Source organism: Panulirus ornatus, chromosome 58, assembly GCF_036320965.1.
Source record: "Panulirus ornatus isolate Po-2019 chromosome 58, ASM3632096v1, whole genome shotgun sequence".
Classification (NCBI taxonomy): domain Eukaryota; kingdom Metazoa; phylum Arthropoda; class Malacostraca; order Decapoda; family Palinuridae; genus Panulirus; species Panulirus ornatus.
The window spans coordinates 12426258-12440789 of NC_092281.1; the positions used below are offsets into that span (position 1 = coordinate 12426258).

General features: G+C 38.5%; 1 protein-coding gene across 13 annotated transcripts in view; it reads right to left on the reverse strand.

Annotated features, from left to right (window-relative positions):
* LOC139766519 (uncharacterized) overlaps window positions 1–14532 on the reverse strand; it is a 112081-nt gene that overhangs the window by 5699 nt on the left and 91850 nt on the right. For 11 of the 13 annotated variants that reach the window (XM_071695259.1, XM_071695258.1, XM_071695251.1 and 8 more), the window contains 3 exons: window positions 2377–2626; window positions 1217–1388; window positions 67–323 (listed from right to left, as the gene is read on the reverse strand). In XM_071695259.1, coding sequence (XP_071551360.1) covers window positions 67–323; window positions 1217–1388; window positions 2377–2626 — 679 coding nt within the window. Of the gene's footprint in view, window positions 1–66; window positions 324–1216; window positions 1389–2376; window positions 2627–3671; window positions 3693–14532 lie in introns of those variants that run through there. The other 2 variants (XM_071695263.1, XM_071695264.1) reach the window with 2 other exon arrangements.

The window sequence follows — 14532 nt, forward strand, 5'->3', positions numbered from 1 at the left end:
ATGTGACATTTGAAATCAATCAATTTAACCGTAAGAACTTTTTTGCAACAAAATTGCAATGCTCACCAGTGAAGAGGTCACCAAGTGCAAGGTTGGCAGAGTTGAGGAGATCCCTGGAAGCAGTGCGGACTTCAAGGACAAGCAGGGCCCGACGGGAAACCTCACCCTCCACTTGCCACTCACACTCAAAAGTTGGTGACGGAGATGCAGGCACCAGTCGAGAGCGACCAACCGTTTTGGTGGTCCGTCCACTGCTACTGCCACTGCTGCCAAAACTACTGCTGAAGCTGCTGCTAAGGCTGCTGCTGCTACTCTTGTCATCACTGAGGGAGGTAGGTAGACAAAAGGTTATGCTGTGGCAAAGAGGAGGTTTGGTCTAATTGTTCCCCAGTTGAATATCATTTATTTTTTTCCTTTTTCTATATGACCAACAAACAGCTTTGCCAACTATCTTAGATGAAGAAGCACTGAGACATAGCTGCATCAGCTATATGAGGCACAGCTATACCATCTAAGTCACGACCTATATGAGACACAGCTACGGAACCTGAAAAATTTGCACCACTCATATCGGTTACATACAAACAAGTCAACTGAAAAACAGGAGCAGGACACACCTGAGACAGTTGCTACACACCTAAAGAAGCACAATATGATTGAAAGGGGTCCAGAGAATAGCAACCATGATGGTACCTGAATTAAGAGAGCTGAACTATACTGAAAGGTCGAGGGATACACATTTGTCTTCTTTGGAGGGGAGGAGAGAAAGGGATGATCTCATAACACCTAATAAAAAGTTCCTAAATCAACTGGTTGATGTTAACAGCAAACAGTTCTTCATGAGGTCCAGTGCCAGAGTTACCAAAGGCCATGATCAGAAGCTGAGAAAGAGGCTTGACAAGAAGAATGTGAAGAAATACTGGATTAGTGTAAGGGTTGTGGATGGATTGAATGATCTACGCTAGGAGATGGCAAATGATGACAGCTTACAAGGATTTAAGTTTTCTTGGTGGTATGAAAAGTACTAGAGACAGGAAACCTTAAATGTAAAGCTCTCTTCCATAAATGTATGAATAGGTAATTATATGTAACACCTATTGAAAACACAGCTGTACTGTCCATGATGCAGCTTCACCAACCATCTGATGTGGACCCTGAGTAACAGGTGCACCACTCTCACTTGCTGCAGACCCTGAGGAACAGTTGTATCACTCACCTGATACGGACTCTGAGGAACAGCTGCAGGCCAGAACGGGGTATATGGAGACCCTGCACACCTCCTGCCACTCCACGCACATTCACAAACACATCTGAACGCTGCTGTCCATGCACATTGCTGTTGTTACCCCCACTGCTGCTGCTGCTTGCTACTTTCGTAGACGACGAAACTGGATGAGTAAAAAGGTCAAGTATCAGGCATACCATAATATTCTCTGCTGTCCATAAACATTGTAGCAAGCTAACCCTTGGGCTGTCAGTTCCTCAACTCTTTAATACAGGGATCAAGTTTTTTGCTAACAATACCTGAAGTGAGAATATCATTTACTACCTTCATATTTGAGAGAGTGTTGAACTTTCATTTTTTGCAAGAATTATGACTAATCACCATTCTCTCATGAACATTCACCAGCTTGTCTCTGTGGGAAGTGACAAGGCAAGATTATGGCTGTAAATTAAATCAACCTGAAGTGATAACTGAAGAGACTAACAGGTATAACCGGCAGGTCATTAAGTCCATGTTATAATTAAGAACAGTTAGTAACTACCTAGGTTAAATAATTGTAAGGAAATGTCTTACCCATAATATGGATTATAAAACACCAAAATGCAGTTATTATTAGATGTTGCTGAATGCCAACTCTGAGATTGTTATAAACCTCCATAATAACTTTCGTGCTAAAACAAGAGGCCCAGGCAATTATGAAGCTCTGACAAGCACACACGAGCAAACCCGCCTCCATAATGCTGGAGACGGTATTTAGACAGAAGGTTAATTCCCTTGTTACTGGGGTTGTGGGAACTTTCAGGAAGGTCTGTCATGCAAGGTAAACTAAATCTGAATCTAAAAAAAAGATTATCTCAACTTCAAGGGCTTGCTTTCTCTGTGTTATCACTACTTGAAGTTCACAACTAAAAAGTTTCTTCATGTAACAGCTTGAAGCAAACTTACATTGAAAGACTGTTTTGTTTTATTTTGCATGCATTCTGTTTGATTAGGTATGCTCTGGAAGTAAAGAACACTTGATATTTGCAACATTCATAAGCAAGACCTGGACAACAAGTAATGCAAACAATGAGAGGGCAGACCCTTGTAGCCAAGATTACTTTGATATTACCAACAAGATCTGTGTAATGGTGCCTGTTGTGGAATCTTACGTCTAGCAGCATCAGAAGCCATGAGCAGAAGGTTCGGCTGTGACTTAGCATGGGTGAGAGGTGGGTCCAGAAGCTCACTAGCGTCTCCCTCACCCCCGCCTACTCCCACCCGCACTGGTACGCCCACACTCAGGGCTAACTGCAGGCGAGGGTCAAGGCTCTCCTTTGTCTGCACACCAGGGGACAGGTCATCTCGCATGTTGGCCTCAGATCGGAAGCGTCGTAGAGGATGCACAAAGCCACGACGCATCTGAGGGTGTGGGAGGGTGTCCAGGGAGGGAGAGAGGGAGGTAGGGAAGTTAAGGTTAGGGACAAGTCCAGGAGGGAAAGTGGGAATAGTGGGTAACATGTCCAGGGAGAGGGGAAGGCCAAGGGTGTATAGACACATGGGAAGGAAGGAGGGAGGAAGCATGGGTTGGGGTGAAGTGATGTTTCAGGTTAGTCAGGCAGGACATTCAAGCTGGGCCATGTGATGGTTGCCAAGGGTCACACACAACTAGGTAAACAACTATGTTAATTGCAGGAGAAAAGGGCTAAAGAGGAGTTAATGAAAAAGGAAAATGTATTAAATAAAAATGAGTTAGAGAAGGAGATGGAATAGCAGCAGATGGAGTGCCTTTTGGGTGGCAAGAAAGCAAGCTGTAATATAGGAAGTAATGAGGAATGAGAAGAGAGAAACTGAAGTGAACTGGAAGAATAAGAGAAAAAAACAATGAAAGGTTAAAGGGATAATCAAGGTGAAAAGAGAATAATGTAAGAAAAGGGACAAAAAGGCAGAATTAACAAGAAGAAAGGAATAAATGAGGTAAAGAGGACACGAAATTATGAAGAAATTATAATTAAGGAGCAAAGATATGGTAAAGAGAACATACAAAATAAAGAAAACATATCTAAAGGAGAGGATATATCAAGCTGTGGGAAAAATTAAGGTAACAAGTTTCATTTAGGCACAACATTAACAGATAGAAAAAAGATTAATAAAGAGACAATTAAAAAAAACAAAATTATGATGAAAGAGTCTATACAAGGAAAGTAACAGCCAGGGTAGAAACAAACAAATTACATGGAAAATTAAAGCACAGTGCAAAGGACAGGTAATGTGATTGGAACAATAGAGATATAAAGGGAGTGATCAAGGTAAAGAAGTATCAGAGTAAAAGCCAAGGTAAAGGAATAAAATTATGAGAGAAAAGAAGAGAATAGAAATGAGAAAAAATGAAGGTAAAGTCCAAACAGTTACAGTAAGGAGAAAACAATCAAAGAGAAGCAGGAAACAAATTTGGGAAGGGTCAAAGTTACAGAAGGATAAATTAAGGCTGAAAGTAATCAAGGCAAACAGTGAATGATCAGGGTTAAATTAGAACGATCAAGGCAAAGAAAAACAAGTATATAGACCAATGAAAATAAAAACAAGCCATGAAGTAGGAAAACCACCAAGGTAAAGAGGAGAGAACACAGCAAAGGAACAGGAAATGGAAACAAGAGAAAAGTGAAATAAATAGAAAGTTGGAGTGAAGTAATACGAATCCACAACGTAGCCTATAATTCATATTCATAGTAAAATATAAGAAAGAAAATGCATTCAGATACATTATCATTATTTTGATTCTCACTATTATCATTATTGTCAAAAATATAACCCCGGACCCCTTCTCCAGGTGCTCCTGCAGCTTCAAGGCTGCACTGTAATTAGCACCTGGAGAAAGGATGGACTCCTTTTATGTGAGAAGGTCTTCAACTAGATAGAACTCTAATGATACAACCTTGCTGAAGGTGACTTTTTGCTCATGGCATAATTACAAACTGGCAGAATCCAATTATATATATATTTTTTCCTTCTTTCTTTTTCATACGTATTCACCATTTCTGCATTAGCAAGGTTGTGTCAAGAACAGATGACTGAGCCTTAGAGGAAAAAACCTTCACTTGGCCCCTTCTCTGTTTCCTCTTTTGAGAAAATAAATCAGGAGGATTTTTCAGCTCCCCACTCCCAACCCTTTCAGCCATTCTATGTCACACAGGGAATATGTGGGCAATATTCTTTCTCCCCAACCCATAGGGATAATATATATTTTTATATATACATGTATATATTAATTTCATTTTCAAACATATTTGCCATTTCCTGCATTAGCGAGGTAGCATTAAGAACAGAGGACTGACCCTTAGAGGAAATATCCTCACTTAAACCCTTTCTCTGTTCCTTCTTTTGGAAAATTAAAACAGGAGGGGAGGATTTCCAGCCCCCCCGCTCCCTCCCCTTTTAGTCACCTTTTACGACATGTAGGGAATACATGGGAAGTATTCTTCGCGTATCCCCAAGGATAATATATATATATATATATATTTTTTTTTTGCTTTGTCGCTGTCTCCCGCGTTTGCGAGGTAGCGCAAGGAAACAGACGAAAGAAATGGCCCAACCCACCCCCATACACATGTATATACATACGTCCACACACGCAAATATACATACCTATACAGCTTTCCATGGTTTACCCCAGACGCTTCACATGCCCTGATTCAATCCACTGACAGCACGTCAACCCCGGTATACCACATCGATCCAATTCACTCTATTCCTTGCCCTCCTTTCACCCTCCTGCATGTTCAGGCCTTGATCACACAAAATCTTTTTCACTCCATCTTTCCACCTCCAATTTGGTCTCCCACTTCTCCTCGTTCCCTCCACCTCCGACACATATATCCTCTTGGTCAATCTTTCCTCACTCATTCTCTCCATGTGCCCAAACCATTTCAAAACACCCTCTTCTGCTCTCTCAACCACGCTCTTTTTATTCCCACACATCTCTCTTACCCTTACGTTACTTACTCGATCAAACCACCTCACACCACACATTGTCCTCAAACATCTCATTTCCAGCACATCCATCCTCCTGCGCACAACTCAATCCATAGCCCACGCCTCGCAACCATACAACATTGTTGGAACCACTATTCCTTCAAACATACCCATTTTTGCTTTCCGAGATAATGTTCTCGACTTCCACACATTCTTCAAGGCTCCCAGGATTTTCGCCCCCTCCCCCACCCTATGATCCACTTCCGCTTCCATGGTTCCATCCGCTGCCAGATCCACTCCCAGATATCTAAAACACTTTACTTCCTCCAGTTTTTCTCCATTCAAACTTACCTCCCAATTGACTTGACCCTCAACCCTACTGTGCCTAATAACCTTGCTCTTATTCACATTTACTCTTAACTTTCTTCTTTCACACACTTTACCAAACTCAGTCACCAGCTTCTGCAGTTTCTCACATGAATCAGCCACCAGCGCTGTATCATCAGCGAACAACAACTGACTCACTTCCCAAGCTCTCTCATCCCCAACAGACTTCATACTTGCCCCTCTTTCCAAAACTCTTGCATTTACCTCCCTAACAACCCCATCCATAAACAAATTAAACAACCATGGAGACATTGCACACCCCTGCCGCAAACCTACATTCACTGAGAACCAATCACTTTCCTCTCTTCCTACATGTACACATGCCATACATCCTCGATAAATAAATATATATATATATATATATATATATATATATATATATATATATATATATATATATAGATATATATATATCTTACTCCACGAATCCCTTCTATCTTTAGAAGGCTTCTGTTGTTTAGAGTTTGGACTTGTTTTCTGTTGATGGTGTATGGTTTTGCGTAGGCTGATTTCTTTGTTTTATGAGGTATGTAACTTGTGGGGAGAAGTTTGATATGTCTTTCCATATTCCTGTGCTTTTAGTTGGCTTGCTTGGTGATATTGATGAAGTGTAAGATTGCATGATTTAGTAATGGAAAATCACCTATACTAAAGTTATGGAGCTTTGATTCCATCAAGTCTGCTTTCCTGAAATTTGCTGTGTTGGTTGTTTGAGCCTGGTGGAATGTTGGTCCTTGTGTGCTGTATTAGTGAGGTGATGTTTGGTGAGGTCAGCTGCAGAGGTGGTGGATTGAGAGTCTGGTTGACTGCTTGTGTAGGCTGAGGATATTGGAAGGATTTAGTTGGGTTTATGAATAGTTCATCTCTGGGATCTTGAGTGTGAGCCAAGTGAGATGGTGGACACTGAAGTCTCAACAGAAATATGTGTTGGTTATGTTGGTAATGTTTATTTTGAAGTTGGGGAATATATCTGGAGAGGCATGGAATGAGGGGGAAATATGTAAGTGTTGATTATGTTTAGTTAAGTCTTTAATGCATGTATTTATTCCATGAGTGGAAAGTCACCTTTGGCAAGGTTGTATCATCAGAGAAAAAAATTGTCAAAGACTTCTTTCTCCAAAGAAGTCCATCCTTTCTCTACTTCTGATTGTAGTGCAGCTTGAAGCTGCAGGAACCCCTGGAGAAGGGGTCCTGAGATAATATGAAAATAATAATAAAATGAATATAAATGCAAATCATGTATGGTGTTTTATGTACCTGTTCCTTGTGAATGCACCATTATAGAATATGACTTAATTTTCTTCTTTCTTGAATATTCAAATGCTTTTAAGAAGTTTCAGCCTATTCATAAGATTCCTGAAGATCCATGTACTTGTCGTATGCATTTTATATAAAGAAAAACTCTGTTTCTGCTAACTGCTGAACCCTCATACTTTCTCTAGCATGGCCTACTAACACAATTACTGGTTTACTATACAAAATCATATTTAATCTAGTGCTTTCAACAATACTGTCCCATCCACAAACTGAATCCATACATTAGAAATGTAGTGAAGATATTCTAAAATAAAATTCAGTGCTGTTAAGAAGTAAATACATCATATGTTAGATGGTTAGGCAACAGCATGAAGTTTGCAATGGGCTACTACTGTTGTATGCTGACCATAAGATACTGTTACTTACTACTCAGCCATGCTTCACCACTGTATATCTCTCTAATAGCAACTACTAGGTTCCCCAGTTTCCTGTTATGAGCTCATGACACACAGTTAATTTACTTTCTTAGAAATGCCTTTTTTTATTAATGAAAAACTAAAAAGTTGTGCTCCATACTTGTGTACTTAATTGGAATATACTCTATACTGTTCATCAGGTATTAATAGTACTATGGCATCCTGTAGTGTTCTAAGCTCATAGCAGATAATGATAATATGAAGTTTAAAATTGCATCAAGGTATGTTGTGGTATATGGTGCAAGGCACAATCAAGGGTGTAGAGTAAAGCAACAATAAAGTAGTACTTATCATCTTTCTGTGTTACAGATCGTGCTCATTACTTTTCTAAGCTACAACTGGCACTCGTGTTGTGACCTATACTACTTTGCAAGCAATCCAGATTGTTACAAGTGCATCTGTTGACTATTTTGATATTGGAGCATTGCGAAGCTGTTGACTGGGGACTATATAATATACTTAAGAGGACTATACGATAATCTAGATACTAGAGGGAAACCGTGTGATTCTAAAGATGCTTGTACAGGATTGTTTGATGATATAGATCGTGGAGGGAACTACATAATCTTTACGATATTGTAAGGAAATTATTTAATGGAAGAAACCTTAATGATCATACAAATGTTAAGCTTAACCATAATGATATGATAGAGGGTGAATATATATTGATGCTTTTGAAAAGGATTATATTGCCAGACAGATATCTCATGGGGACTTTATGATCACACAATTGTAAGACAAGGACAATGCATTTATGCAGATGTTACAGTGCACCATATAGTCATGTATGTAAATGGAACAGAACTGCTTTGTCCTGATGCTGGAAAGGGACTAATTGATCATGCGGATGGTGAAGGAGGATTATTTAATCACAATCTCGGAGAGTACTGTATGATTGGAGGTACTGATAGAGGACTATATTAACGAGATGTTGCATAGGGATTATATATTCGTAAACTTGGAGGAGATTTCATAATGTTGGAGGGAACTGAATGACATATATTAGAAAAGACTATAATAGCATGTTGGAGGAGATGATGTGATTTTTAGGGTGTTGGAGAGGGACTATATGATCATAGAAATTTTATGAAGAAATCATACTCTCATTACATTGGAGGAAAACTACATGATCATGTAGGTTTTGGAAATTACCATATAATCATGTGAAGGTTAGAGAGAGACAGAATGTAACGTCATATAGGTAAGCCACTAAGCCCAGTTCAGAGATCTGAGGTGGACTACTTGTCTTATAGATAATCAAGGGATAGAGGTAGGCTCCAACATATTATCTAAAGGTTATGGACAATACTTAGTATGGTAAATATTGGAAATATGGGGTAATACATCTACCAAAGGGAATTAAACACCTCACACCTTTGTCAGCCAGCAGGACTAGGGGTTAAGGACTCTATTTCTGCAAAATTAATTCCAGCAAAAAATACAGGGCTGTACACACTTGATCTTTCTCAGGGACAGAGTATAACTATTTACTTCATATATCCCTTGTAAAACATATGGCTGTGTGCACTTGATCCAATCCACACTTGATCCATTCTGTGTAAAGTGTATGGCTCCTTGCACTTGATCCATCTCCTGTACAATGCATGGCTATACACATTTGATCCATCTCATGTAAATGGGGTGGAGCATAACTTAAACATTAATGTGTCAACTTTTCTATATGTCTTGCTCCACTACTTCTCATAGTAATCATTTTGATTAGTTTCCACAAGACTCCTATATGTACTGCTTTTAGTGCACAATCACAATTTGTTTCCATGAAAGGCAGAATCATAGCATTCATTTTGTCAGACTTCTTTATTTGATATAGCAAATATTTATATTGACAAACACAGACATTCCATTTGAGGAGACAGTACCTCTGTGTGTAAATGCAATGATAGTTTGCCAAAAAGGCAGGGGGTAGCAGGCAGTGCTCACCACATGCCTTGCATGACGAATAATATAATTGTCAACCCAAGGTTTATCTGGAATTGATCTCGACCATTTATCTAATTTTCGTTTCATGTATGTTTTTCATTTTTCCTGGTATTACACTGACCAATCTTTCTAACTTTTTTCCTGGTTTCATATATTTTTGTCTGATATGTTCTTGGTATATTCCTGCGTAATATATTATTCCAGATTTGATAATTCCATATCTCCCTTGCTGAGCTGCTTTAAGACCTAAAGCATTATTTTTGTCCTCAGTTTGCTACCATTAGTAGATTATCATATATCTTTCTCTTTTCTGCCTAGAATGTAAAGTTTGGGGCCTTTCTACCTCTGATGATTGTGCATATGTTCCAGACTCAATTTTTCATGTGAAGTGTTTCTGATTTCTATCTATCATGTTAATTTCCTTTTTGTCTGTATTGGTATGGGAGCATATTAAGTGGATGGGGCAGGCCCTGGTGGCAGAAGGGATCCTTCCTATTTATGTAAGATTATAATGACTATGGTTTTTCATGTTGTAATTTTGTTCTACATACTCCTAAACACATGATGCACTTTATGTTTTCATCAAGCGTAATTTCACACATCCCATACATAACATTTATAAAATTGTTACATGCACAGGTGCTTAAGGCCTTTTAGTGGACTGAACCAGGGGATATGAATCGGCTGGGCGAAAACTATGTCTGTGGAAAGGTCTCTGGGGCCTAGTTGTGGCTGTGGGTTACATAACACATGACAGTCAGAGTGCAGATGTGAATAAATGAGGTAATTTCTTTTTTCCTAGCGATACTTGAAACAGTAAACTATGTAGTGTTTTTCATGTCTGATATGCATTATTTACATATTTACGTATGATTTCCATACACATTATTTAAGTGAAAAAATAACCGTAATATCTTAACGAGTATAAACAATAATAAAAGAGAGACTGTTACTTTATTGTAATATTGTAAAATATATTAGTTCCCATGTAAATCTACCTTCCTATCTTGATGGCAAAGCTACACTTAATGATTTATGGGTGACTGTGATGTGTCATTTTTTCCAGCTTTTTAGTTAGGTTTGTTGTGAAATCTGGGGAAAAGATGTGGAACATACATCAGCTAAGGGAATTAAGATTCAATGCCACAAATATGACTCAGTGCAGTGGACTATGTTAGTCCACAAATGAGGTTTGGCAGAATGTACCAAGGCCAATTTCAAATGTGTCTAGGTGCAGTGAAGGGTTAAGTAGTAGATATGTTACCAGAAAGGAAACTTTAAATGAAACTAAGTAAACCACTATAAGTGAAACTTCTTTCGGTGAAGCTATTTCGTGAACCACATTTTTCCATAAACATTTATTAATATGTTCTATTGTAAAGTTTTTCAAAACCCATATAGTTTAAAACTGCAGTTTTAGTTGTGTATATAACTGTTTTACATTATTAAGACTTGTATAATGTTTCTAATGCAGTAGTTCAATAATAATGCTGCAAAAAAAGAAAAAAAAAATAAGCAATATGTGTACTGATGATTAGCATTCACCCAGACTTGCCTAACAACTCTAAATCTCTCCTTACACATTCCTCTCATTTACTTTTATTCACCCTCTAGAGTAGCATGTTATTCTTTTTTAAATTCCAATTAATATCTCTTGTAAAATCCTGACTTGCTTTCCTTTTGATTGATATACGTGATCGTTTCAGCTCTTCTACTCCGGACTTTATCCTCCACTTTGTTGTTCACTCATCACTAGTTTATTGCTAAAGAAATAATGATAAACTACTAAACTACATTGCACAACTTCTTTAGCCCTTTCATTGCTCCTGTCCTCAAGGGAGGCAAACCTAATATGTACAAAATTACACTGCAACTTTTCAACCCTTTCAATACAATTATTCCCAATCAAACAACTTACTTTCCCCCTACAAGTCGAATTCCATGTGCATTATAGGCTCTGCCAGCTGGCCAAAGATGATAATGAAAACCATGAGTCACTGAAGATGCTTGGAGGTATCAGTAACTTTAAAGATGCCAAATTGGGTGGCTGTGCACCTTTTCTAGGAACTTGTTCTGTCTATGGTGTTCAACCCACTCTTAGCAACCACTGCTACACTCTACTCGGTGAGGGTTGTATCACTGGGAGCACTGTCTTGTCACAGAACCTCTCATTCCAAAGAAGTCTGCATTTTCTGCTACTGGAAGTAATGCAACTTTGTGTTGCAGGTCCTAAGTAACACCAAGACTCTAATGTCTATATCTCTGATACCCATTCTCTCCAGGAGCCCCCATCATGGGAGTGGCCATGCCAAGAGTCTCCATTTGTCCCTGTCCTTACATGCCTCCCTCGCATAAACATACACATACATACATATATACACATGTACATATTCATACTTGCTTGCGTTCATCCATTCCCAACGCCTCCCCGTCCCTCAGAAAACAGCATCACCACCCTCTGCATCAGCAAGGAAGCACTAGGAAAGGCCATATCTGCTCACATCCATGCATGAGCTTTAATGTATAATGCACCAACACCACAGCACCCTGTCCACATCCAAGCCCCACATACCTTTCCATGGTTTACCCCAGACATTTCACATGTCCTGGTTCAGTCCCTTGACAGCAAGTTGATCCAAGTATACCACATCATTCTAATTCACTCTGTTCTGTGCACACCTTTCAACCTCCTGCATGTTCAGGCCCCAATCGCTCAAAATCATTTTCACTCTATCCTTCCATCTCCAATTTGTTCTGGTTATCCTTATTCCCTCCACTTCTGATACACATATCCTCTTTCTCAACCTTTCCTCACTCATTCTCTTCTCTCCATATGTCCAAACCATTTCAACACACTCTCTTCTGCTCTCTCAACCAAACTTTTTATTTCTACAAATCTCTCATATCCTATTCTTACTTTTCAAACCACCTCACACTGGATGTTGTCCCTAAACATTTCATTTCCAACACATCCACCTTCCTCCGCACAACCCTATCTATAGCCCATGCCTCGCAACCATATAATATTGTTGGAACTACTGTTCCTTCAAGCATACTCATTTTTGCTATGAGATAATGTTCTCTCCACACATTCTTCATCACTCCCGCAACCTTCTTCCTCTCCCCATCCTATGACTCACTTCCGCTTCCATGGCTCCGTTCGCTGCCAAGTCCGCTCCCAGATATCTAAGACTTCTTTTTCTTCAGTTTTTCTCCCCTCAAACTTATCTCCCACTTAACTTGTCCCTCAGCCCTGCTGAACCTAATAACCATGCTTTTATTCACAATTACTTGAGAATAACACTAAAGTCAGTAAATACAAAGGGATTACTTGGGCATACTGGAGCTTATTATTGAGCTATGCAAGAGAGGATCAGCAGAACATAAATGAGAAGCTTCTAGATCATAAAAAGAGTGGATCAAACAAGCATTAGAATGAGTCACAGAGTTGAAACTACTAAAGATCAGTAAGGTTTTTACAAGGGTTTAAGTAGGGTAAATTATTTAAGCAAGGATAGCTTTGGCAAGAAAGAAATGTGGCTTATAACCAGAAAGGATCTCCGATACATGAAAGTCATGAGGGAACACCTGGGAGAATCTTCAAATTGCACAAAAGGATCACTACAGCACATTTCAAAGAATCCTGATAATGCATTATAGAGGATTATGAGGGTGTATGAGAGAAGATCACTAAGAAGTACAAGAAAGGGTCACTAACACACAACGAATGATCACTAGTGGATACAGGAATGAATCAGTTTAAAATACAAGAGTGAGTTAGTTTAGTATGGAAAAGATGGCTAATAGGGCTAATGATAGGATCAGTTTCATTGGAGAATTATTAAAGTGCATTGTAGAATATCATTTTGTTGTACCCATGAGGATCCCATGGTATACAAGATCCTCTGATTCAGGGAGATCACTAATGTCCACTACCAAAGATTGTTATAACATATAACTGAAGAAAACTTTGCTTCACCAGAGAGGATAAAAAAAGAACACCAAAACCTACAGATTATCATTATGGTATCCTGGGGGTCACTAGGATTTCTAAGAGAGGATCACAAGGTGTACAAGAAGGGGTTATTAGGATAAAACTAGAAAGGAACACAGGGATATATTTAAGGTGTTCATAAGGGTGTAAAAAATAAGATATACAAGATACAATTACCATAATACAAAAGAGAGTATCTCTAAGATGTGATAGGTATATAAGAGTCATCAGACTGCCATGGCAAGTGAATTCACAGGGAGATGGTTATGCTGTGATGGATAGTGAATTGGGTAGTGTAGGCTTTCATACCACGAGACCTCTACCTTCAGAAGCACCATTTATTTTTAACTTTTTTATATACCAACTATATGCTACCTCAGTAATATCACTACATTAAGAAACATTAATTGAGGTGTCTGCCAATCATATCCCTGAAACTTTTGCATTCATCAGTTTTTACAACTACCACTTTACCTCTGTCCTTTGTCATGCAACTCTTGCCTCATTCATTTCTGTTCCTCTATGATTCTGCCTAAAGCTACATCTTTTACGTTACTGTATATAAAATGTTTTAGATAATTTAATCTACACTCACTTATACCAATTAAATGAGTTCTTTAATCAACTTAAAAACCTACATTCTTTCCATTATCAATCAGTTTATTTATAGTTTTATCGTTTATCCAACTCAAACAGCTCCTTTTACATCATAGTATCTAGTATCAACTTTGCACACTGAATGGCTACCATTACACATTCCCAATAGATCTACTCTCAACTCAGCCCAATGTGTCCAACCTTTACTGTATCCCAATACTCTTGGGAAAAATCCAGTTAAACTATAAAATCCTTATTAAGCAAAACAAAAGTAATCTAATGCATTTGTTTCTATACTTTAATCGGAAGACATATTTCAGTGTAATGGTACCTTTTCCCCCTCTCTGACACCTTTACTCAACACATTCACCAATAATGCTCGAATTAACTTACAGTTCAAACATATATAATAGCACTTTTCTCATTATTTTCTACCATACATTAACATAATTATGTACATTCATACAAAATCTTACTTCCTCATTTTTTCTATATTCTCTACCATATGTATCTGACTATTCTTGTTACCATCACTCTGTTTTACATCCTCCTATCTTTCTTCCAATGCTTACCATTATAATTTCAGTGTTTTCATACCTAATCATATATACAGATCATAGCACAGCCATCCCAAATAACTTTTTTCTATAAATTTAGCCTGGAAGAATTTATTTACCACAGCACCTCTTCAACTTAACATCTTG